The 27,769-nt window shown below is 41.7% G+C and overlaps 1 protein-coding gene across 1 annotated transcript in view; it reads right to left on the bottom strand.

The window, feature by feature from the left end:
• The window catches only part of LOC126298502 (facilitated trehalose transporter Tret1-2 homolog), a 282,166-nt gene that overhangs the window by 21,931 nt on the left and 232,466 nt on the right, over positions 1-27,769 (bottom strand). The window contains exons 7-8 of the mRNA XM_049989838.1: positions 16,142-16,345; positions 6,064-6,250 (exon numbers count right to left, since the gene is read on the bottom strand). Coding sequence (XP_049845795.1) covers positions 6,064-6,250; positions 16,142-16,345 — 391 coding nt within the window. The remainder of the gene's footprint in view (positions 1-6,063; positions 6,251-16,141; positions 16,346-27,769) is intronic.

A 27,769-nucleotide genomic window follows, 5' to 3' on the forward strand; every position in this document is an offset into this window, starting at 1 on the left:
TTGTACATCAGATCTGACAAGATGACCATTAGAGAGGAGCAGAGACATATAGACAAATTTTGTGCATTTAGAGAAACATTTACAGCTTTCACACATGAATGAATAGTCATTTGAGATGGGATGAGCAACTGGTAGCTTTTCTTGAGAAATGCCCTTTTATGGTTTACATGAAGTCCAAATCAGCTTGATATGGCATAAAATTTGGGCCCTCTGCAGTGCTGAATCTTCACATGCTTTCAACTTACAGGTATACTCAGGGAAAAAAGGATCTATGGAAAAGAATCAAGATGCTAGAGTTGTAATGGACCATACATCTCCTTTCATAAGTGTTCCACTTGCACAGGAGCTATTGAAGCAAGGGCCAACCTTTACTGGTACATCTGTATTTCCAACTAATGCCTTTTTAAACACAATTTTTATCTATGTTCGCATCCAATGAAAATCTAACCCTAGTATCATAAGTGCCTAAAAAGAACAAGGCAGTAGTTCTTTTGAGTTCTGAACACCATAATGCCAACTGTGACACAGAAAAGGAGTAGTTTAAGACCAATATTATTCTACACTAGAAGAAAACTTAAAGTTCTGTTGATACCATGAACAAAATGGCAAATGAGTATTCATGCAACAGGACTACTAAGCTATGGACATTTGTACTATTCTTGAATGTGATTGATGCAGCAGCCATAAATGCCTATATTATTAGGATCAAAAAATATGCTGACTGGAAGGCTCATGCACACAACAGAAGGAGAAAATTTTTGTTATATTTAGGACAAGAACTTATAAAGCCTCATGTGAAGCAAAGACTGCAGAAGCCAAATCAAATGCCTGAAAACTCAAGAACAAAAATTAAGAAAATATTTATTGGTGAAGATGCAAGTCCAAGTTCAATGGCACCTCTGCAAGTGACTCCCATGTTGGACTTTGCAAACTGTGTTCTAGGAAAAATGACTGGAGATGTAGAACAAAATGTGGCAAGTGCTATTGTTGCATGTGTAGTAAACATGCAGTTACGAAAACGAAACGTATGCAGAAATTACACTGATTCAAACTGAAACATGAGGAATTACAAATAGACACGACATTAGTGTGTTATTATGTGTGATTACTTTTGTTTCTATACATCTACCATGTCTAACAATACTTTTTGCTTTGTGGTACTCTGGTACACACTCTCCCCCTCCCTCCTCCTCTTGTGTTTTTTTTTTTTTTTTTTTTTTTTTTTTTTTTTTTTTTTTTTTTAAATGTGGAAGGTTAAGAATGTGTCAGCTGTGTCTGCAAGGAATTACGTGATTAGTGTGAGAAGAAATGGCCACCAATGTGTTATCCAGGACCTCTTAAACACTAATAGTAGTTAAACTACTTATTGTTACTAGGAAGTTATTCAGAGTGTGATCCTGAATAATGACACCTGTTTGGACCAAAGTAACTGCTTAAAATCTTTATATAGTTTATTCTTATTGCTAGTACCGATTTTCATGAACTAAGCCATTAATGAAATGAATATATAACTTACAGCAAAGGGGACTATGAAATAACTACAAGGAGCAGCAGTAATCAGTAAACCCTGTTCTCTGAACAGATTTCTGCAGGAAATTTTTGAATTTACACAAGTAATTCAAAATAAATCCTATTGGGTTTCAGTAAACTCTATCTTGGCTTCGTAAGATACCCCAAATACATTATCATGTTATCTCATGCAATTAAGACTGCTATATATTTCAGCTTTTTAACTTCTTGTCATGTCTCTCAGTTTATATTTACATAACAAATAGTAGTTTGTTTTGGTGTTTTACCATTTTTTGATTGTGCTCCTTTCAACTTAATTTTTACTTAGTTGCAATCCTAAGAATTTTATCTGCACAGCCTCTTACTTTGTATTTGAATGGAAATTTGTCACAGGTTTTAACTGCAAACAGTGAGCATATCCAAAGTTTAATGAAAGTAAACTGACTACAATTCATTTATTAATGTCCAAGAATCCTTCATAAGTAGCTACTTCTAATACTGTTTTTGTCTTACCATTTTTTTATAATATTTGTATCATCTGCCAACAAAATAAGGAAGAATAGGATTGAATTTCCTGATGATGATAAGGCCATTATAGTTAGAGCACATGCTCAGAGATGACCAGGTTAAGGGAAGGAAAATGGTTGTTCCTTTTAAAAGGGGATATGATAGCATTCCTCCTAATCTAGTTAGGAAAACTACAGGAAATATACATGTGGAGGTCTGAATGAAAAGCTCCTTCCAAAAACGAGTCCAATCTCCAATGCTGTTTGCACTGCAGCAAGGTCACCATGCAAAAATGTGTACAAGAATGGACAATCTCATACCAGGTGGCCACCTTCACATATTTATACTACTCAGAACAAAAGGTATGAAATATACCACTGCACATCACTTATCTTCTCTCTGACTGGTATTGGTCATGGATTACTGCATTAGTGGGGGTCATTATGAAATATGCTATTGATATAAACATTACAAAGAAGTTGAAAAATTATTTGCCTTGATTACACAGCAAAATGTAACGTGTCTGCTACTTAAATTTTCTCACAATTTTCAGTTAGGGTTCTTGACACCCAAACGTTTGAAAAACTTTATTGGTAACAATCTAAGAAGACTAATTCTTCCTACTTGGAGACTTGATGTAATGGACTGAAAACTGATAAATATTCTTCAGACATGAATGCAAAGTAGGTCTGGTAAATTTCAATGGAACAAGGGCCACTGTGGATGAAGTCAGCTGTGAAAAAATGGTTTTGTTGATTTTTCTACTGCTTGTGTACACTTACCGTCTGAATATCTTGTGTATATCTTCTACACATACACAAATTAAAGTCTCCACCCACATCACCATCATGGTTTCAATCTGTATGATCAAGCTAATCTCAGTAACTGTAGGGATTTTGATACGGTTTTTACTAAGAGACTGATTCTCAAGGAAGGTTTGCGGGCACATGGAATAGAAGTAAGTCCGCCTGCAGCTGTGCCAAACTAGCGCAAGCTGCTGCTACCGGGAGGCCAGTGTGAGCTACTGAAGACTTTCTAAACTCCCTGTGATGTTGGACGTATCAAATATAAAGCTGACAAGAACATAAGAACAGAATTTTTGGTAAATAGTTAATGTTTAAGGGGTGTGACGGGAAATGCGCAAAAAGGTCCCACTGAAAATGTAATTAAAGTTAGACTGGCGCTGATATTGCATATTCAACTAGTGGCCATAGCTACTGCTGAAGTCAGATGGAAAGGTTGGTGCGGTAGCTCGCAGTGCCTGTCATTGCCACAATATGTAACTTTATTTTCTTTTTCTTTCCTTTTTTTTCTTTATTGGATTTCGATTCACCTCATTGAGTGGGGGAGGGGGGGGGGGGGGGGGGAAGCGGGCTGGCAGGGGCACAATGCGTTGCTCTGCAGCCTACAGAAAAGTTAAAAAACAGAATTAGGAGATATGAGAACAATAAAACCGTCACTGTTAAAAACTGAAACGTGGAGAAAAACATGTGAAGGAAATATAAAAACAAACGGTCGGTGATGCTGATTAAAACACATGTGAAGGAAATATAAAAAGAAACGGTCGGTGATGCTGATTAAAACACATAGGCAGGCACAAATAAAAAACTCAGCGACAGTCTGGTCTCTATTCGCAAGAGATAAAAAACACAACTAGCGACAGTATGGTGGCTGTTCGCAATACTGACAGGGAATGCACAACACTGAACACTCACTTAAAACAGCACTATAGAGGCGACAGGGCAGCAGATGGGGGGGAGGGAGGATTCCGATCGATGAGGGGGAAAAGAAGGGAAAGAGAGGAAAAGAAAAAAGGGGGGAGCCGATGGACGGAGGGGACACAAGGTGTCACTCCAAATGCCAGTTAAATATGGAACAGATAGCATTAGTGCCTCGCGAGTACTTTCCTGGCATTTGCTGGTTAGATCATTTAAGTTATATGAAATTGATAAAATAAAATGTCGTATGACTAGGGCCTCCCATCAGGTAGACCGTTCGCCGGGTGCAATTCTTTCGATTTAACGCCACTTCGGCGACTTGCGCGTCGATGGGGATGAAATGATGATGATTGGGACAACACAACACCCAGCCCCTGAGCAGAGAAAATCTCTGTCCCAGTCAGGAATCGAACCCCAGCCCCTTAGGATTGAGATTCTGTCGTGCTGCCAACTCAGCTACCGGGGGCGGACGTGAAAGTGAGTATCTTCAGTTACTTAAAGTTATTCTCAGAATTTTCACCACAACTCTAAGAAGTGGCCCTTAAACAAAATTACCGCTACTCTAGACAATTCGTCCGACCGTCAATGCTTAATGCTATCCATGTGAAGCCGGGGTGGGTCACTAATAAAATTATAAACGTAGTAAAATCAAGGAAATGAGGGGAAACATTACTTAGCATGATTTAGATTTTCTATAGTTTCCCTAAATTGCTAAAGGAGAACGTCCGTTTGGATACTTTGCAAAGGTAACCGCCAATTTTCTATCCCATCCTTGTCCACTCTGGGCGTGTGCTCCACTCCTATTGACCACGACGTCATCGGTACTGCAAATATTAACAATTCTGGCCTTTCTTCGACAGTTAAATGAACTTTTCGGCATTAATAAGTAGTTCCATACTCATGGAATGAGCGGAGGGGAGAAGATGCAGGGATTCTACATCTCCTTTCTGGTCTAGGTCCTAGTGGAGGTTGTTTGCCGTTGCCCTCCTGTAACGAAGTGTGACGTGTGTATATGTGTCATGTGGATGACATTGTTGAGTGCTTGTACAGTGCAGTTACGGGATTGTGTTGTTACACATGAAGGGAAGGGAGTGTGTGAAATACAGTGTCGGCACATAGCCTGCTCCTCTTGATGAGCTTCAATAGCGTCGAGCGTAACGTCCGTATCCGACAGAGTTCATCAACAGTGTCTTTCACTTCATGAGTCATCGCAGGGAAGATTTGGAATTTAATCTAAGACATTGGCGCAAAGATTGGTGACCAGGAAGTTGGCACCAACACTTCTCCTTCCCTTGCCGGCCAAATACTGGCAGTGAAAATTTCATTCACCACCAGGATTCGAACTAGCTCAACTTCGAGTCGAACGCCATAGCACAAATGTGCAGTAGCGACTTTCTTTGCGACTTCGGCTGCGGTGGCAGGTAAATTAATAATAACATTAATATTAATAATAATAACAATAGCAATATTTTAAACATAGCTGCACAGCAGCAACGGTTTCACGTAATAAAACTATAAACAGCCGACCAGTTACTATGGATAAAGAAATTCTTTACCTAGGTTTCGACAAATATAAATTTCTCTTCTTCAGAAGGCAACAATTTTACATTAGTAAGGACCAATGTACCATCACCGTTTTTACAATTGTCGTCATAGATCCATGTGTCAAAAATAAAATATAGCCCTAGAATTAGGGTTTGTCACGTTAATATCAAATAGCTCACGGATCTTGCAGAGCTTACAACCGACTGAGTGTAATCGGCGAGCGTAGTTACTCTGAAAACAGGGCAGGTGGCTCTCGTGCCGAGAACCATGTGCCAATTGGCGTACAAAGTTAACGTGTAAATTATCAGTATTAATAACGTCCTAAAGTAACGTAACACTAAAAAAAGGAAGGAAATTAACACTTCCGTTATAACAGTATGGGAGCATTGGTACAAATAATGTGTTGAGTTCTTCTACATTTGTACCAATGCTCCCATACTGTTATAAGGGGAGTGTTAATTTCCTTCCTTTTTTTAAGTTTTACTTTACCTAAGGACGTTATTAATACTGATAATGTAACGGCGATGGTACATTAGTCCTTACTAATGTAAAATTGTTACCTTCTGAAGTAGACAAATTTATATTTGTCGAAACCTAGGTAAAGAATTTCTTTATCCATTGCAACTGGTCGGATGTTTATAATTTTATTAATAACAATAGCAGAAATCGTAATAACAGTAATAATACAACAATTGTTACATTCCATCCTGTATTTTCCATTGTTTCACAATAATAATAATAACTAAGAGAATTAAGGAATAGGTTGAAATAGTTTGATATTTACCATTCATTATGTACATTGTAGAAAATCCCGACAGTATCATACTAATCGACATGCCGAAGCAGCTGAAGAAACAGAGTGTTCGACGACCGAAGTGTTTCAATAAAATTGTGTTTGCCACGCTCATACCAAATCGCACCATCCCCAGGAATACAGTCGCCAAGTTTGGATCTATCTCAGTTCCAATGTCCTGTGGAAGAAAATATTCTTTACAAGATTCGCTTGATTTACATCGAGTTACAATAGATATCGTGAATGCATTGCATTTTACAGATGCCTAATGCTCAGTCAGTGTAAGACGTTTTCGGAGACTCCCGTATTTTGGCTGTGAAAAGTGTCCGGATGTGAATCAGTACATTAGCAAAGACGTAGATGGTAAATTTCAGATGATGTGGTATTTCTGTATTACATCCGGTACATAGAAATTAAAAGCACAATATCAATTTCGTCACTGACACCAAAATTATAAATTGTGTTTCTTCTCGACATGTAAAATGTATTTAGACACGAGAAAATTTAAAGACAACCCATTTTAACCTGTGATTAAAGATGAAAGACAGGCTCGAGTGAGATAAAGTTGAAGAAATAAATCGACTGTGGTCTTGTTTAACAAATCATTCTGCCATTCACCTCTATTAATACGGAGAAAGCATAGAAAACCAAAATAGGGATGGTCTGACGGCAGTTCGAACCCTGTTCCTCCTGAATGTGAACCATGTGTCTTAGGCATTACGTCAATTAATTTAGAAAACTGAGCCCTTGTCAACAAAAAAGAAAAAGGCTTTGCGGTGTTTACGGTGTGGTAGCACCAAATGTGTAGTTCAAATGGCTCTGAGCACTATGGGACTTAACATCTGAGGTCATCAGTCCCCTAGAACTTAGAACTACTTAAACCTAACTAACCTAAGGACATCACACACATCCATGCCCGAGGCAGGATTCGAACCTGCGACCGTAGCAGTCGCGCGGTTCCGGACTGAGCGCCTAGAACCGCTAGACCACCGCGGCCGGCAAAAGTTTAGTGTGTACATAAGACTTATAGTATGGAAACAGTGTGTTCGGAGCATAGCTCTCGTCGTGCTGTTTAGTACATTATCAATCGATTTGTGAAGGGTTCAGATAATTTTTGCTAACAAGAATCAAACAACTGTTGATAACTTAAGTTTTAAACTGTTATCAGTTTTTGTTACTTAACGCAAATAATGAGAGTCGCGGTAATTGCGCTATCCAGCTTTCTCTGTGCGTTTGAGATAACATTCATAATTCCTCATACGACCCGTACAGGAAAAAATTTGTGAGCATTAGCTTTCTCCATAGCTGTGCCAATATATTTCGTTACCGTTAGACCAATAAATTCTCCTTAAACTGACTCCACTGTAAAACAGTCGCCGAATAATTTTTTTCAGTACCTTACCTGGATAAGTTTTGCATATCACGTGTGGATGATCATTTATAATTTAGTTATATTTGAGATCAGTGTTTTAAGGAATAAGCGTCTTAGCATTTTACGTTTATGGTCTGGATTTGTTAACATGGTGTGTCATGGCCTAGTTTAAAATCTAAAAATGTCAACTACCTAATAATTTGTACACATACTGTGTGTAATGGGATGTTTGATATTTACAGACATAAACATGTATAAATTCTGATGAATGTAGAAATTCTGAGAACTCTGAATGCTTCTTTACGTGCTTTGATTTATTCAGCATCTACGTGCGTCTCTTCATACAAATCTGGGTTACGATATCACTGACATTCACCTATTGTAGGATCTTAGGACATATTCTGAACTCGAAAATAATCAGTATATCCGTCAGTATGACATTCTCCAAGTCAACCAACATGGATTCCGAAACCATCGATTATGCAAAACCCTGCTCGTGAAATTTCTCACATTATATCCTGAAAGCCACTGATCAAGCAAACAGGTAGATGAAATAATTCTTGATTTCCGAAAAGCATTTCATTCAGTACCACACGAACGATAATAACGAAATTTGTGACTACATTGAGGATCTATTGGCAGGAAGGACGCAGCATGTTATCCTATCTTGAATGGCGAGTGATCTTCACATGTAGAAATAGCTTCAGTAGTGCCCCAGGGAAGTTCGGATCCTTTCTGTTCGTGTTATATATTAAAAATCCAGCGGACGATATTAATACACTGAAGCACCAAAGCAACTGGTATACGCACCCGTATTCAAATACAGAGATATATAAACAGGCACAATACGGTTCTGCGGTCGGCAACGCCTAACTAAGACAACAAGTGTCTGACGCAGTTGTTAGAGCTGTTACAGCTGCTGCGATTGCAGGTTATCAAGATTTAAGCGAGTTTGAACGAGCTGTCATAGTCGGCGCACGAGCGATGGAACACAGCATCTCCGAGGTAGTGATGAAGAGGGGATTTTTCCATATGACCATTTCACGAGTGTACCGTGAATATCAGAAATCCGGCAAAACATCAAATCTACGACATCGCTGTGGCCATAAAAAGGTCCTGCAAGAAAGGACCAACGACGACTGAAGAGAATCGTTCAACGTGACAGAAGTGCAACCCTTCCGCAAACTGCTGCAAAATTCAATGCTGGGCCATCAACAAGTGTCAGCATGCGAACCATTCAACGAAACATCATCGATATGAGCTTTCGGAGCCGAAGGTCCACTCGTGTACCCTTGATGACTGCACGACACAATGCTTTACGTGTCGCCTCGACCCGTCAATACCAACACTGGACTGTTGATAAGTGGCAACATGTTGCCTGGTCAGACGACTCTCCTTTCAAGTTGTATGGAGCGGATGGACGCGTACGGATATCGAATCCATGGATCCTGTTCAAGCCGATGGAGGCTCTGTAATGGTGTGGGGCGTGTGTAGTTGGAGTGATATGGGACCCCTGATAAGTCTAGATGCGACTGTGGCAGGTTACACATACGTAGGTATCCTGTCTGATCACCTTCATCCAGTCATGTCCATTGTGCATTCAGACGAAACTGGGCAATTCCAGCAGGACAATGCGGTATCCCACATGTCCATAATTACTACAGAGCGACTCCAGGAACACTCTTTTGAGTTCAAGCACTTCCGCTGGCCGTCAAAGTCCCCAAACATGAACATTATTGAGCATGTCTGGGATGCCTTGCAATGTGCTGTTCAGAGGAAACCTCCACTCCCTTGTACTGTTACGGATTTATGGACAGTCCTGCAGGATTCACGGTGTCAGTTCCCTCCAGCACTACTTCAGGCATTATTTGAGCCCATGCCACGTCGTGTTGTGGAACTTCTGGGCCCTCGCGGGGGCCCTACACGATATTATGCAGGTGTACCAATTTGTTTGGCTCTTCAGTGTAGTAACCTCACACTTTTTTTTTTTTTGTAGTTGATGTAGATGTAAGAAGGATATTTTTTTTCAATCTCAGATCGACTGTGAAAAGGAAACCACAGTGAAAATAAAAAAAAGGTTTGATTTGCAACATTTAGCTACACCTGCCAGCTACTTCTCCAAATAGTCGCCGCTCTGATTGAGACATTTGTAGTAGCGTGGCACAAACTTTTTGCAATACCCTCGTCGTAGAAGGCAGCCGCCTGTGCTTTCCACCAGTTACCTATACGTGTCTGTAGTTCGCTGTTGGTGCCACAATGCTGTTCTCATTGCTAGCGGCTCATCTGAGACACTTCCCGTCGAAAACGCTGCAGGAGCTTCGTTATTGCACCTGCAGTGTGAAGGAAATGCATGACAGCTACGTTATGTGGGCTGCGTGAAATCAGGAGGAACACCTAAGTAGACACTTCGAACTTGGTGGGTGACACTAAAAGTTGTGTGTATTTCCGCGAGCTCACTGTGATCTCAGAACTGAATAGTGCGACATGACGCTATCGATAGGCATACTAGAGACCCTGCGCGACACACCTGTGCCAAGATTCATTGGATTTTCACTGTTATTTTAATGACACGACCAATAGGAGGTTAAAAAAAAATAGCCCTCAACTGAAAGGAAAGCTACAATAATGTTCAGTCAGTTCTAGATAAGGCTTCATAGTGGTGCAAATATTGTTTTAATGTTCAGAAATGTACACCCGTGAACTTCATAAATCGCGAAAACAATGTATCTTGAAACTCCAATATCGACGAGTCACAGCTGGAATGAAACAGCTGATACAAATACCCACTTGTCACAATTCACGGGATTACTGGGTCGAGGCAAAGTCTTAGGTAAAGTAGGTGGCAGTCATCGGTTAATTGTTAGGTTACTGAGAATATGCAGTTAGTATACAAAGGAGATGTTTACGAAACTCTCGTACAGTCCATCTTAGAATATTTTTCGAGTGTGTAAGAAGGGATATTGAACGTATGCAAGGAAGGGAAGCAGTAATGCTGACAGGTTTGTTGACCCACGGGAGAATGTCACGAAAATCATGAAAATCCTACACTGCTGCTCACTTGAAGATAGACGCTATCTATTCCGCAAAAGCGTACTTGCACAATTTTAAGAACCAGTATTAAATGAGGAATTTAGGAACACACTACGTATCGCTCACACAGATACCACAAAGACAAGATTAATCAATTCCCGCGCTTGATGTAATCATTCTTCCCGCACTCCATACGCGAATGGAACGCGAAGAAACCAAACAACAGTTCAATGGGAAGTATGCACTTCACAGTGGTTTGCAGAGTGAGATGTGCTATCCTATCAGCACCTGACACCTAACTATGAAGAACAGCTTCTTATGGAAATGTCATGAAATTTCTACAACATCCTACACTACGCTTAATAACCGTTCAAGCACCATGTAAGATCTTGAATAATTCTAAAAAGACTGCAGTTGTAAGAGCCAAAGGACAGCATTAATTGAGGAAGGAGTGTGACAAGGTTGTAGCGTCTGCCCGATGTTATTCAAGGCACAAATTAAGCAAGCAGTAAAGGAAACAAAGGAGAAGTCTGAAAGGGGGCTTAAGTTGAGAAAGAAGAAATAAAAACTTTGAGGTTTGCCAATAACATAGTAAGTCAGTCTGTTCATACAAAGTGCTTGAAAAACCTGTTGGACGGAGCAGATGTCTTCAAAAGCGGTTGTGCGATGAGCTTAAACAAGAGAAAAACCAGTAAATTGTAGTGGTATCGAATTAAAGCAGATGATGCCGGTGGAACTGGGCAGTAAAATAACTGATAATGGCCGCAGTAGAGAGAATATGAAATGCCGACTGGCTATGGCAAGAAAAGCATTTCTGAAAAAGAGGCATTTGTTAACATATAGTATGAATTAAAAGATAAAGAGTTTTTTCTGGGCATATTTGTCTGGAATGTAGTCTTGCGCAGGAGTGAAATATGGACGATAAGCAGTTCAGACAAGATGAGAAAACCAAGTGAGATTGTGCAGCTGTTAGTACACTGGCCTCGCATTCGGGAGGACGACGACTCAAGCCCACGTCTGGCCATTCTGATTTCGGCTTTCCGTTATTTCCCTAAATCGCTTGAGACAACTGCCGGTATGGTTTCTTTGAAGCAGGACGGCCGACTTCCTTTCTCATCCTTCCCTATTCCAAAGGGACTGTTGACCTCGCTGTTTGGTCCCCTCCCCCCAAATCAATCACTCAGTCAATCAAGGCGAGAACAGAAGTTTTTGAAATGTAGTGTTGCAGAGGAATGCTGATGATTAGATAGCTAGCAGGAATAATAAATGAGGAAGTACTGAATCACGTTGGGGAAAAATAAGTTTATGGCACAACTTGACTAAAAGTAGTGATCGGCTGTTAGGACACAACCTGAGGTATCAAGAAATAGTCAATTTGTTAATGGAAGGACGTGTGGAGAGCAAATTTGTAGAAGGCCAAGCCTTCAACAGTACGTTGAAATGGATGTGTGTTGTAGTTATGTAGAGATGGCAAGGCTTGCACAGATTAAACTAGAATGGAGAACTGTGGACCGAAGACTACAACAATAGTAGCATTGTTTTAATGAAGGTCGCCTATGGGGTACTGTAGGCTGCACATGATCGGACTTTAGATTCATGAATAGTTCACCGGTAAGGTACGGTGGATTCACTGCAAGAGATCCATTTCATTTTGTGTAAATTTATTTGCAGCTGCGAATATGGACAACCATCAACTATAAAGTGGAATGACTACAATGAAAATTTGTGCCGGATCGGTATTCGAACCTGTATTTCCCGCTTATCTCGAACGGTCACCTCACCATTAGGCTATCCGAGATCGTTTCAAGGCCAGACCCAAACTTCCACAAGTCGTCAACCATGTTTCTCAATATGCACTTTGTAATGGTACTTGAATTACGCAACCATTACGGCACCTCACCTGAACCTCTCGATACCAGCTATATTCTACTGTGTTTCTGCAAAGTAGTTGACATATTTCTGAGACAACATTCAGATTTAATTTCATTTGTGATACATCGATATGTTTATATGGCAATGATATGATTCTTATGTGTATTCTTTCTTTTGTCACTATGATCTTTGACGTACTTGTAACTCTGATTTTTGGGCGCGTAAGCAATAGTTAGTTGTTGAGTTGTTAGAGAGTCGGACCTTGAAAAAGCCAAGTGTTGGAGGTCATGTTGGAAAGACGCATAACGTAGTCCACTTATAAAATGTGAACTTTAACAGTGAGTGTGAGAGAGATGTTTTCAAGTATGTTTTGTATTGTGAAGTGATGTTTTGTGTTTACGTCATATTGCAATAAAAGCAATTAAAAGGAAGTGTAACTTCAATTCGGAGTGCTGATTATTTTTTTACATCACCATTGTGCTAACTTTGAAAGGTTTAATCTCCAAGAAGGTTTGAGAAGCGCATCTACAAAACTTTTGAATATAGCAGAATAAAACCTAGGCCTCTTTGCATCCGAGCTTGGAATCATAACCACCTAGATTTTCTACGATTGAGCCACTATTTTACGACAAGACCAGCGTGGGAAAAGCAAAAAGATGAGTGCCTAGTTTTTTTTATTATTACATGAAATGACTTTATTAACTGTGCTCTAATGACACCTGCCACATAATATGACTGTTGTTGCCCGAAAATGCAGTATTTAGCAGCATGAGCAAAACCATAATCGTTATTAAATGCTGACCTTTGTTGTGGTAGGGTTGTTAGAACTTGTACATTCATTATGTATATTCCCGTACAGGGGCATGCACTATTCTGAACAACATAGGCACTGCAGTATCGTATGAACAGTGTTCTTTTGGCAAATTGGATACATCCACTCGTGTAGTTTTCGACATACTCGTAGTTTGTGCTCAGTGACATGGAGTGAGCAGAGGTATACGAGTGTCATTCCTATCCGTATCGAGGTGTTTCTTGATGGTGTGTCTGCTCACCGCTTGTCGTTACTGAGTTACTGACGAGTTATTTGCTGAATTGTTACCCAAGTATCCGACGTTACTGTTGTGGTTGGCAGGAGAGCCAACCGTGTAAGTAAAGGAGGCCGAAATGCACGCGTTTTAGCTCACGCAGGCTGGCGTGAGGTCTGGAACATGAGAAGGGAATTAGAATTGAGAAAAACGGACGTAGCTGGTGGAATACTTAACTTTAACCCATTCATGGAGAACGTCGCTCTTTATGGTACATGATTCACAATATCAATAGTACGGATACTGGCGCCTTGCTAGGTCGTAGCAAATAACGTAGCTGAAGGCTGTGCTAACTATCGTCTCGGCAAATGAGAGCGTAGAAGTCAGTGAACCATCACTAGCAAAGTCGGCTGTACAACTGGGGCGAGTGCTAGGAAGTCTCTCTAGACCTGCCGTGTGGCGGCCTCGGTCTGCAATCATTGATAGTGGCGACACGCGGGTCCGACGTATACTACAGGACCGCGGCCGATTTAAAGGCTACCACCTAGCAAGTGTGGTGTCTGGCGGTGACACCACTGTTACAACCCACTACACTTGACGAAACTTATCCTCAAAATGATGTTGCCCCCTGCAGTTGCGTCTGGCATCAATTTTCTTCGAATCCAGTTATTCATGGTTCCGGTACACCTTTGACACGGTGGCACATGAAATCCCAGAGCCGCACGACCCATATGGAGATGGAATGTCCCAAGCGCCGGGAACTCATGACGGTGATCTGGTTATATGCACTCGAACGTGTGTCTTGGCCGATTCTGCGCTCTGCTGTCATGGCGACTGCAGGTAACATTTCTAACGTCGTGGAAGTCACGTGGCACTCCTAACTACTCCATTCACGTTAATGGCAGAAGAGATGATTTCGCTACACAGCTGCTATTTCTACTTAAATTACTTACGAATGCACAGGGTGGTCATAAACAATCTAAAAGCTTTGAAATGTGTTCCAGGGTGGGCTGTACTGAGAAATAATTATTAAGAAAAAAATTCGATACGTTGCGCAGTTTGCTAATTAATTAGCACTAAAGTTAGCCAGTGAGAACGTAGTGCGCACAAATTCAAGCATCCGGCCAGAGACGGCGTCGCCAAACGCGATCGTCGTTTGGTTTCCTAAGATCGAACAAGAGCGAGATACAAAAATTGGACATAGGACGGCAGTAAGGATCGGACCCGAGTCGAAAGCTGAGCAGTCTCGTGCATTATCATCTACACTATGATAACAACTGACAATAATTGTATCTGGCAGGCTGCTTGAGTTTTCACACACAACGGCCGGATTGGCAAAATTCAATGCTTATTAACTCGGAAACAGCGCAATGTATCGATTTTTTTCTTAACAGTTATTTATTAGCACAACCTACCATGCAACACCGTTATAAGCTTTTCAGACTGTTTCTGATCACACTGTACATAGTCTTTGATTCAAAGTTCATATTTGATCTTTCTACTGTCTTGACTATACGTGTGAATATTTGTGTTGTGGTTTAGGTCTATATGTTTACAGTGTCTTGCGATGGTCTGGAGGACGATAAAAATAAACTGGACCAGCAAATATTTAATGTATCTTAAGATAGGCAATCCAAGTTACATGAGCGCCTCCTGGGGCAGATGATGTAAGTTGGATTGCCTTTCTTTATAGTGCATGAAATATTTTCCGGTCCTATTTTAAAAGTTAATACGTGCTAAAGCTATAAAATATGTAGTTTAACGTGTAGAAACTAATTTCCGTATTGGTCAATTTCTTTTTGAATTTCGTTGGTGAACAATTAGGGTTATGATCTCTCACTTCGAAAAGTAGCACATAGCTGCTGAGAGAGAACCAACGCATGGATACAATTTAGAGCCAAGGCGGAGAGATCGATTGTTGTTCGATTACATTACTGGCGACAATTCACTGGAAACAGTAATTAGCGTATAATATCTAGGAGTAACCATGAGGAGCGACCTAATGTGGAATGAGCACAAAAAACGAATTTTAGGAAAAGCGGATACCAGGTCGAGATTCACTGGAAAAATCTTATGGAAATTTAATTTATCCACGAAAGGAATAACTTGCAAAACAACTGTTAGACCAATTCATGAGAGTTGCTCATCGTCTAGCAATCTTAAAAGGTTTGATTAATCGAAGAGATAGACAATGTCCTACGGAAAGCGGGGCGTTTTGTTATGGTATCGGGTAACTGGCGCGAGAGTGTTACGGAGATGCTCAACAAACTCCACAGTGACAGACGCTGCAAGAGAGGCATTGTGCATCACGGTGAGGTTTACTGTTGAAATTCCGAGAGATAATTTTGCAACATATTACCTTCTCCCATTTTCGTACCGCAAAATGACCACAACGAGAACAGCAAAGAAATTAGAGCTCAATACATGAGTTTACTGACAATCATTAGAAATAGAAATAGTGTCTGACAAATCAAAATATCTTCATCCAGGCTTGAGCTGTTGAATTAATACTTCCTGTTTCTACGTATTCTTTAGCTAGTTATTATAAGCGTGAATTGCGAGTTATAATTATCACAAAATCTTCAAAGCACCGTCATTTTAATTGCTTGTTGACTATCTTCATTTTTTCTTTAGAATTATCACCTCTCTTAGTCAAATTTCAAGTTTTTCACATTTCTTTTTGACCACATATTAAAGACGAGAACTCTTTCTTTGAATACATTTATTAATTTATGAGCGTGTATGTGCCTTAAATACAATGTTATCTTACCTCGAAGAAGTTGATTGCATAGAACAAAGTTATATAAATTCCTGAAAACTGCTGAACGATAAATAGCACAAACATGATTCCCAATGGCTTGTAGCCAGTGGGTTTCAGGAAGGACTTCATGCGCATGGGGAAGCTTGAAACGGCGAGCGCCCGCATGTCCTGCGATCTAACCATCGCAGCTAGCTGTCTCTTGTGTAGCGATTTCTGGAAAAAAAGGGAAGATCGATTAATTTTGCTGTATTTACCTGAGTCTCCGCATTAATTTTTGTGGAAATATTATTAAGGCGCTAGCCCAGATTGTGACTGGACAGATGGCTAAGTTTTTTTAGTGTGATTAAAGAAAAGAAATTTAAGACGATTCAATCGACTCATTTCATCAGCGATCTTCCAGATTCATACTTGCCAGTAACTATTGTTATAGCTAATTGACATATATCAGTACCTTTGCCACGCAATGGAACTAATTTTGAGTACAACATTTTTCAAAATTTTAAACTCTCACTTTTTTTATTAACACTGTAGGGATCCAATATTCGGTAAATACGTCTTATGTCTTCCAGAGGGTTCTCATACTGTGCCCAGAAGAAGTATAACACGAATAAATGTACTGAGCGGGATAGCGCAGTGGTTGTTAGCACACTGGATTGTGCTCCGTCGCTAATGAACACGTTGTCGACGGGATGTTAAACTAATCTCCTCCTCCCCCTTTCCTCCACGAATAAATGTAAAGGCAACTACAAAACATATGTCTTCGCAGTATTCCCAGAAACACTGAAAATGTTTTGTCTTTTTTTTTTTTTTTTTTTAATTTTTTTTTGTCAGCTCCGGACCTGATATTTTGGCTATAGCACTTCGTCGCATTCCACAGGTGCTGAGATGATCTCTTCAGAAGGTCTGCTGAAGCTACTTTAAAGGCTCGCTTTGGGGTGATGTATTGGTTCGTGTTATCTTTCATATGCTCCTTTTATTGATACCATCGCTTTGTTTTGAGAAAAAAATGAATTTTTAGAAAGAATTAAAACTTACGAATTAAATCATATGAATACCAAACAATTTTTCTATAAATATATTCGCATCGAATATTGAAAGCGACAAAAGCGTGACTATTGAAAGGTTACGTTTTACAGACAGACAGTGTTAACTACTATTTAACTGGAACTAAACATGTTGCTCAACCCTGAACTCATGTGCTGTTTCAAAAAGTTTCATCCGATTTTTCAAGGCCACTTCTTCAATATGAAGGAAGACAGAAACTTGGTATGAATTTTAACTTACGTACTGAAACTAAAAGTTCACATTTTTCAACACCAGTGTTTATTTGCCGATCCATGTGGTTGCCGGTAGGGGTCTCCTGGTGCAGCTAGTTCGCGACCTCGTTGTTTCATTAGCCAGTGTGCATCGAGTCTAGATGACAAAAGCCGGCACCGAAAGCCGTTTTAGGTTCTCCGTTTCTACAGGTGCAATTCAACTACAATTGTGCCGCATGGTAGCGGGGTGCACCCCCTGCAGATCCAAGAATTCGATGACAGCACCTGCAGGTTCAAGGCACTGCTTTTCTGCGACGAAATCAGCGGAGCGAACACCTGAGGCTCACTATTGTATTTCGAACTACGCCTGTCGATGGTTTACTGGTGGTTCTCCGGATATGCCGGTTGTATATCATGCTACATTACAGGGTAGCGTTGTATTGCTAGGGGGCGTGGACAATTTGATCGCGTGTATGAGATCACAGGAGCTTATTTTGTATCTGAACATATTATAAGTTGAAGTACATCGCCGGGTTTTTCTGTCTTTAGATACGGTTTTCATTAACAGTTAGACTGATTCATGAGGAAGGTTTGTGTATGGAGGGTGAGGCAGCTAAGACAAGCCACTCAAGATATATCGATAATGAATAAATATATCGATGTGTGGTTTTCGCCAAGTCATAGCGGATTATAAGGCGAATTTCCTGACGTTTGCATGTAATTTTTATCGTTTATAGTCGCAGAATTAAGACACTGACTTTGTTTTTTTTTTAAAGGGAACTGTAAATATTTTCTGTGATGTTTTAATGACGCTTCTAAGAGAACTTCCATGACATGACATGTATAGGACTTGATCAAATAGTAGCGAGTTAACATCGTGGCAAACCGCTGTCTGCCGTCAGGACAAGAGGTTCCACAAACGTCTGCCCTTTTACACCGAATATACACTACTGGCCATAAAAATTTCTACACCAAGAAGAAATGCAGGTGATAAACGGGTATTCATTACACAAATATATTATACGAGAACTGATATGTGATTACATTTTAACGCAATTTGGGTGCATAGATCCTGCGAAATCAGTACACAGAACAATCACCTCTGGCCGTAATAACGGCCTTGATAAGCCTGGGCATTGAGTCAAACAGATCTTGGATGGCGTGTACAGGTACAGCTGCCCATGCAGCTTCAACACAATACCACAGTTCATCAAGAGTTGTGACTGGCGTATTGTGACGAGCCAGTTGCTCGGCCATCACTGACCATACGTTTTCATTTGGTGAGAGATCTGGAGAATGTACTGGTCAGGGCAGCAGTCGAACATTTTCTGTATACAGAAAGGCCCGTACAGGACCTGCAACATACGGTCGTGCATTATCCTGCTGAAATGTAGGGTTTCAGAGAGATGTAACAATGGCAGCCCATCCCATCACGCCGGGTGATACGCCAGTATGGCGATGACGAATACATGCTTCCAATGTGCGTTCACCGCGGTGTCGCCAAAAACGGATGCGCCCATCATGATGCTGTAAACAGAACCTGGATTCATCCGTAAAAATGACGTTTTGACATTCGTGCACGCAGGTTCGTCGTTGAGTACACCATCGCAGGCGCTCCTGTCAGTGATGCAGCGTCAAGGGTAACCGCAGCCATGATCTCCGAGCTGATAGTCCATACTGCTGCGAACGTCGTCGAACTGTTCGTGCAGATGGTTGTTGTCTTGCAAACGTCTTCATCCGTTGACTCAGGGATCGAGACGTGGCTGCACGATCCGTTAAAAGTCATGCGGATAAGATGCCTGTCATCTCGACTGCTGGTGATACAAGGCCGTTGGGATCCACGGCGTTCCGTATTACCCTCCTGAACCCACCGATTCCGTATTCTGCTAACAGTCATTGGATCTCGACCAACGCGAGCAGCAATGTCGCGATACGTTAAACCGCAATCGCGCTGTGGAGCAATGGAAGAAAATCATTTTGTCGGATGAGTCTTATTTAACACTGTTTCCAATTTCTGGCAGAGTTAACGTCCCAAGAGTTAAAGATGGCGGATGTTCGGTGATGATTTGGGCAGCCATGTTCCATGGGCCCCATTGGTACTACTGCCAAGATTATTGTGATCATTTTGGTGGATCACGCCCATCTTATGATGCAATTTTTGTTCCCCAGTGGTGATTCTGTTTTGCAGGATGACAGGGTTCCTATTCACACAGCTCAGATCGACCAGCACTAGTTTTGTCATCACAAGGATGAACTGCCACATCTCCCCTCGATACCACAGTCTCCAGATTTCAATATTATAGGGCTTTTGCGGTCTGCTTTGGAGAAAACGGTGCGTGATAGATATCAGCCTCCATCTTCGTATCCACAATTGTATAAGATTCCCTTGAAAACTATATAGGACCTGCTATTGTCCATTCCGTGACGACTGGAAGCTGTTTTGAATGCCAACGGTTTTCCTATACCCTATTATTAATGGTATTATGTTGTGTATTTGGTGTTTCCTTACTTTTGTCCACCCTCTGTACTTTCTGAAGCTTTCTCGTACTTACCGAAAAGAAGGCTGTCTTTACAATTTACGGGGGAATCGTAATACAATTCGAGGCCACAGGTGACGTAATTTTAATGACACGGTTACTGTCGGCGAAAGGTTGTGAGGAATTTTTTTTTTACAATCTAGCTGTCGCTCTAGTTGTTATTTACCCCAGTTGAGTGTAACAACACTCCATGTACTACAATAGGTGGTGTACCTATATTATAACCTAGTGTATGTTTCCTTCCTGCGGAGTCTCGTCAAGGACAAGTTTTGCACCACTCCACTTCCAGCGACACTGTCGGAAATGAGAAGGCAGATTACTACAGTCATTGAGGACATTACGTCAGACTTGCATGAAAGACTGCCGCAGCCATTACGACGCCATTGTCATATGGATTTTAACCATAGGCGCGAAGAAATTGCAGAAGTTTTTTGCTACTATAACCTCAACTGCACTGCTCATAACAAAGCAAGCTACCAACTATTTATTTGTTATACTTGCCAAAGGACAGCCAGACTGATTTCAACCCATACTGTGAACGACCCCCCCCCCCCCCCCCCCCCATGAACCATGGACCTTGCCGTTGGTGGGGAGGCTTGCGTGCCTCAGCGATACAGATGGCCGTACCGTAGGTGCAACCACAACGGAGGGGTATCTGTTGAGAGGCCAGACAAACGTGTGGTTCCTGAAGAGGGGCAGCAGCCTTTTCAGTAGTTGCAGGGGCAACAGTCTGGATGATTGACTGATCTGGCCTTGCAACATTAACCAAAACGGCCTTGCTGTGCTGGTACTGCGAACGGCTGAAAGCAAGGGGAAACTACAGCCGTAATTTTTCCCGAGGACATGCAGCTTTACTGTATGATTAAATGATGATGGCATCCTCTTGGGTAAAACATTCCGGAGGTAAAATAGTCCCCCATTCGGATCTCCGGGCGGGGACTACTCAGGAGGATGTCGTTATCAGGAGAAAGAAAACTGGCGTTCTACGGATCGGAGCGTGGAATGTCAGATCCCTTAATCGAGCAGGTAGGTTAGAAAATTTAAAAAGGGAAATGAATAGGTTAAAGTTAGATATAGTGGGAATTAGTGAAGTTCGGTGGCAGGAGGAACAAGACTTCTGGTCAGGTGACTACAGGGTTATAAACACAAAATCAAATAGGGGTAATGCAGGAGTAGGTTTAATAATGAATAGGAAAATAGGAATGCGGGTAAGCTACTACAAACAGCATAGTGAACGCATTATTGTGGCCAAGATAGATACGAAGCCCACACCTACTACAGTAGTACAAGTTTATATGCCAACTAGCTCTGCAGATGATGAAGAAATTGAAGAAATGTACGATGAAATAAAAGAAATTATTCAGATAGTGAAGGGAGACGAAAATTTAATAGTAATGGGTGACTGGAATTCGAGTGTAGGAAAAGGGAGAGAAGGAAACATAGTAGGTGAATATGGATTGGGGCTAAGAAATGAAAGAGGAAGCCGCCTAGTAGAATTTTGCACGGAGCACAACTTAATCATAGCTAACACTTGGTTTAAGAATCATGAAAGAAGGTTGTATACGTGGAAGAACCCTGGAGATACTAAAAGGTATCAGATAGATTATATAATGGTAAGACAGAGATTTAGGAACCAGGTTTTAAGTTGTAAGACATTTCCAGGGGCAGATGTGGACTCTGACCACAATCTATTGGTTATGACCTGTAGATTAAAACTGAAGAAACTGCAAAAATGTGGGAAATTAAGGAGATGGGACCTGGATAAACTGAAAGAACCAGAGGTTGTACAGAGTTTCAGAGAGAGCATAAGGGAACAATTGACTGGAATAGGGGAAAGAAGTACAGTAGAAGAAGAATGGGTAGCTCTGAGGGATGTAGTAGTGAAGGCAGCAGAGGATAAAGTAGGTACAAACACGAGGGCTGCTAGAAATCCTTGGGTAACAGAAGAAATATTGAATTTAATTGATGAAAGGAGAAAATATAAAAATGCAGTAAATGAAGCAGGCAAAAAGGAATACAAACGTCTCAAAAATGCGATCGACAGGAAGTGCAAAGTGGCTAAACAGGGATGGCTAGAGGACAAATGTAAGGATGTAGAAGCTTATCTCACTAGGGGTAAGATAGATACTGCCTACAGGAAAATTAAAGAGACCTTTGGAGAGAAGAGAACCACGTGTATGAATATCAAGAGCTCAGATGGCAGCCCAGTTCTAAGCAAAGAAGGGAAGGCAGAAAGGTGGAAGGAGTATATAGAAGGTTTATACAAGGGCGATGTACTTGAGGACAATATTATGGAAATAGAAGAGGATGTAGATGAAGACGAAATGGGAGATACGATACTGCGTGAAGAGTTTGACAGAGCACTGAAAGACCTGAGTCGAAACAAGGCCCCCGGAGTAGACAACATTCCATTAGAACTACTGACGTCCTTGGGAGAGCCAGTCATGACAAAACTCTACCAGCTGGTGAGCAAGATGTATGAGACAGGCGAAATACCCTCAGACTTCAAGAAGAATATAATAATTCCAATCCCAAAGAAAGCAGGTGCTGACAGATGTGAAAATTACCGAACTATCAGTTTAATAAGCCACGGCTGCAAAATACTAACGCGAATTCTTTATAGACGAATGGAAAAACTGGTAGATGCAGACCTCGGGGAGGATCAGTTTGGATTCCGTCGAAATGTTGGAACACGTGAGGCAATACTGACCTTACGACTTATCTTAGAAGAAAGATTAAGAAAAGGCAAACCTACGTTTCTAGCATTTGTAGACTTAGAGAAAGCTTTTGACAATGTTGACTGGAATACTCTTTTTCAAATTCTAAAGGTGGCAGGGGTAAAATACAGGGAGCGAAAGGCTATTTATAATTTGTACAGAAACCAGATGGCAGTAATAAGAGTCGAGGGGCATGAAAGGGAAGCAGTGGTTGGGAAAGGAGTGAGACAGGGTTGTAGCCTCTCCCCGATGTTATTCAATCTGTATATTGAGCAAGCAGTAAAGGAAACAAAAGAAAAATTTGGAGCAGGTATTAAAATTCATGGAGACGAAGTAAAAACTTTGAGGTTCGCCGATGACATTGTAATTCTGTCAGAGACGGCAAAGGACTTGGAAGAGCAGTTGAACGGAATGGACAGTGTCTTGAAAGGAGGATATAAGATGAACATTAACAAAAGCAAAACGAGGATAATGGAATGTAGTCAAATTAAATCGGGTGATGCTGAGGGAATTAGATTAGGAAATGAGACACTTCAAGTAGTAAAGGAGTTTTGCTATTTAGGAAGTAAAATAACTGATGATGGTCGAAGTAGAGAGGATATAAAATGTAGACTGGCAATGGCAAGGAAAGCGTTTCTGAAGAAGAGAAATTTGTTAACATCGAATATAGATTTATGTATCAGGAAGTCGTTTCTGAAAGTATTTGTTTGGAGTGTAGCCATGTATGGAAGTGAAACATGGACGATAACTAGTTTGGACAAGAAGAGAATAGAAGCTTTCGAAATGTGGTGCTACAGAAGAATACTGAAGATAAGGTGGATAGATCACGTAACTAATGAGGAGGTATTGAATAGGATTGGGGAGAAGAGAAGTTTGTGGCACAACTTGACTAGAAGAAGGGATCGGTTGGTAGGACATGTTTTGAGGCATCAAGGGATCACAAATTTAGCATTGGAGGGCAGCGTGGAGGGTAAAAATCGTAGAGGGAGACCGAGAGATGAGTACACTAAGCAGATTCAGAAGGATGTAGGTTGCAGTAGGTACTGGGAGATGAAGCAGCTTGCACAGGATAGAGTAGCATGGAGAGCTGCATCAAACCAGTCTCAGGACTGATGACAACAACAACAACAACAACTGTGAACGAGCGTGTTTTTTGCCAGTATAGAGACATTCAAGTCTAAAGGTTATGACTGTGTTATTTCAAGTACCAGATTCATTTTTTAAAAAATCCCACATCAAAATTTATCAGTGCTGAATGTAACAGCAGCAACAATAATTTCTGTGTTGTGGTCAATTCATTGAGACAGAGCATTACACGTCTTTCATCGGTTGGTTGGTTGCAGTGCTTGGGTAAAATCTGTTTGCATAAAATCATTTATTAAAATTTTAAGAGTATATTAACCTTTTTTATATGACAAATATTGACATTAATTGTTTTTTAAAAGATCTGATGTAACGAAGGGGTGTCGATAAATATCTTGTCTGTTTGGTTCTGGTTCTCCAACGCAAATTCAATCATTAATAAAACATAAATGAAAATACTGTTCCAAGTTGAAGTTGAATGTACAGATTTTACTATCAAAATTCTTTCCATCAGAACGTGGCGATCGTAAATACAAAGTAACAGAGCTGAATTTCAAGAGGAGTTGCTCAAGGTGAGTTTAGTCAAGTTTCCTGTTCCAGACATGAATTCAATCTCTATATTTAGTGAAAAACAGAAACTATCAAAATGATAATTGATGGTAAGCAATGAAGTGCGGCGAATACTTTGTTGCTAAACACAACGACCCAATAGTTTGACTACTAAACGCTTAAGAAAAAGTTCGGTAATTAAAATTCAGTCAGGTGAAAGAGGGCATTATAGCTTAACATAGTGCTAAAAGTGTTGGTATTGTTGCTTGTATTCGAGGGTTCCGAATGTAGACGCTACCAAAGACCGACAAAGTCCTAGCAAGGTCACGCTGCTTCACAGATGCTACCAGACTCGTAAAAACAAACGCAAAAAGTATACTTACAAAAACAGCGGCAGAGATCGGTTCAAATGGCTCTGAGCACTATGGGACTTAACATCTGAGGTCATCAGTCCCCTAGGACTTAGAACTACTTAAACCTAACTAACGTAAGGACAGCGCACACATCCATGCCCGAGGCAGGATTCGAACCTGCGACCGTATCGGCCGCGCGGTTCCAGACTGAAGCGCCTAGAACCGCATGCCCACACCGGCCGCCGACAGAGTCGGTATAATATCGATAACTCGCTGGAAATGAACGAAAGTGTGGTAGCATCCTGAGAGAGGTATCTCAGTCGAGCACAGAAGGCTGGACGTAATATGGCGTGAGGTTAGCTAAGTACAGCGTCAAATGGGGCTGGCTCCGCTGCACGAGACCGTTGAAGGAACGGGAAAAAGACTGTGTATGTCAATTAGCGAGCAGTTAAGGTGCACTGTAGTGGTGTTTTTCATTACAACATGACCCGGAGACATTTGGATGACTTCTCACGGAAAAGAATCATCGGGAAACTGGGAGAAGGACAAAGTGCGGCGTGTGTAGCCCAGGAGTTTGGTGTTGCGCTGCCTTGTTGAAGAGGCAGGAAGGGACTTAGTTGAAGCAGCGGGTGCAATTGCAGCCACGTTTAGCAGCACTGCAAGGCACGCGAACTCGTGCTCCACAGTGGCACGGCGACTGCATGGGGTTGGTCTTTTTGCCGGACGGTCAGTACACCGTGTTCCGTTGACACCTGCAGATCGGCGGTACCGTTTGCGATGGTGCCAAGAGCATAGAGACTGGTCCAACTAAGTGTGCGATCACGTGCGGTTCTTGAATGAGAGCAGATTCAGCCTGAGTAGTTATTCTGGACGTCCCCCTCATATGGCGAAAGGTGGGAACACGTAATGCAACCAGGAACATAGTCGAAGGTGATCGTTTTGGTGATCCAGTTGTGTCGGGAGGCAAAATGTTGCTTGGGCGTACTGACTTCCACATCTTTGAACACGGTACAATCACCGGACATCGTTATTATGACACTGTACTCCTTCCCCAAGTGTGTTTTCTCAGGGGTGCACTTGGCCCCGACTTCATTTTTATGGACGATAATGCACGGCCGCATGGAACAGAGCAGGTGGAGGAGTTCTTGGAACAAGAGGATATTCAGCGAATAGACTGGGCTGCCTATTCCGCCGACTTAAATCTCATAGAGTACGTGTGACGTATTGGGGGTGACGTATTGCAGCACGTGCAGATGCATAATGAGTGTCCAGCGGTTGTGAAACGCGTTGCTGGAGAAATGGAACTCCTTACCAACCTGGTGGACCGAATGGGAGGATGTTGAAAAGCATGAATTGCCGCCTACAGTGGTCACACATCCAATGAAGGACCATGTCCCACCTTTTCTAATGTCCAGCGGATCATCATAGATCGCGGCGACTTCAGTGTAACTATACTGCTGGCCATTAAAATTGCTACACCAAGAAGAAATGCAAATGATAAACGGGTATTCATTGGACAAATATATTATACTAGAATTGACATGTGATTCCATTTGCATAGACCCTGAGTAATCGGCATCCAGAACAACCACCTCTGGCCGTAATAAAGGCCCTGATACGCCTGGACATTGAGTCAAACTGCGCTTGGATGGTGCGTACAGGTACCGCTACCCATGCAGCTTCAACACGATACCATAGTTTATCAAGTGTAGTGACTGGTGTATTGTGACGAGCCAGTTGCTCGCCCACCATTGACTAGACGTTTTCAATTGGTGAGAGATCTGGAGAATGTGCTGGCCAGGGCAGCAGTCGAACATTTTCTGTATCCAGAAAGGACCGTACAGGACCTGCAACATGCGGTTGTACATTATCCTGCTGAAGTGTAAGGTTTCGCAGGGATCGAATGAAGGGTAGAGCCATGGGTCGTAACACATCTGAAATGTAACGTCCACTGTTCAAAGTGCCGTCAATGCGAACAAGAGGTGACCGACACGAGTAACCAATGGCAGCCCATGCCACCACGCCGGGTGATACGCCAGTATGGCGATGACGAATACTCGCGTCCAAAGTGCGTTCACCGCGATGTCGCCAAACACAGATGCAATCATCGTGATGCTGTAAACAGAACCTGAATTCATCCGAAAAAATGACGTTTTGCCATTCGTGCACCCAGGTTCGTCGTTGAGTACACCATCGCAGGCGCTCCTGTCTGTGATGCAGCGTCAAGGGTAACCGTAGCCATGGTCTCCGAGCTGATAGTCCATGCTGCTGCAAAAGTCGTCGCACTGTTCGTGCAGATGGTTGTTGTCTTTGCAAACGTCCACATCTGTTGACTCAGGGATCGAGACGTAGCTGCACGATCCGTTAGAGCGATGCGGATAAGATGCCTGTCATCTCGACTGCTAGTAATACGAGGCCGTTGGGATCCAGCACGGCGTTCCGTATTACTCTCCTGAACCCACCCATTCCATATTCTGCTAACAGTCATTGGATCTCGACCAATGCGAGCAGCAATGTCGCGATACGATAAACCGCAACCGTGATAGGCTTCAATCCGACCTTTATCAAAGTCGGAAACGTGATGGTACACATTTCTCCTCCTTACACGTGGTATCACAACATTTCACCAGGCAACGCCGGTCAAGTTCTGTTTGTGTATGAGAAATTGGTTGGAAACTTCATCACGTCAGCACGTTGTAGATGTCGCCACCGGCGCCAACCCTGTGTGAATGCTCTGAAAAGCTGATCATTCGCATATCACAGCATCTTCTTCCTGCCGGTTAAATTTCGCGCCTGTAGCACGTCATCTTCGTGGTGTAGCACTTGTAATGGGCAGTAGTGTAATTTCTTGGAGCAAAAGTATCGCTTCCGTTCGTCTCATTGGGTATTTCTTTCAGTTTCCTTCTGTACTATAGTGCAGCAGTTCTTTCTATATATTGTGAAAGTTTTATCGAGCTATGTTTCGTGGCAGAGAAAAGTACTTTCGGCCATAATTTTCCACACTAGTGCGTGTTCAACGTTTATTCACTGACATCTATACTGACTGTCTTCCAGGGCTGCTTAGAGACAACGCTCAGGCCTCATATGACGTTCTGCATCTCATCTGAAGACGATTATAGAAAGAAGAGGCATAGCATTCTAA

Source organism: Schistocerca gregaria, chromosome X, assembly GCF_023897955.1.
Source record: "Schistocerca gregaria isolate iqSchGreg1 chromosome X, iqSchGreg1.2, whole genome shotgun sequence".
Taxonomy (NCBI): Eukaryota; Metazoa; Arthropoda; class Insecta; order Orthoptera; family Acrididae; genus Schistocerca; species Schistocerca gregaria.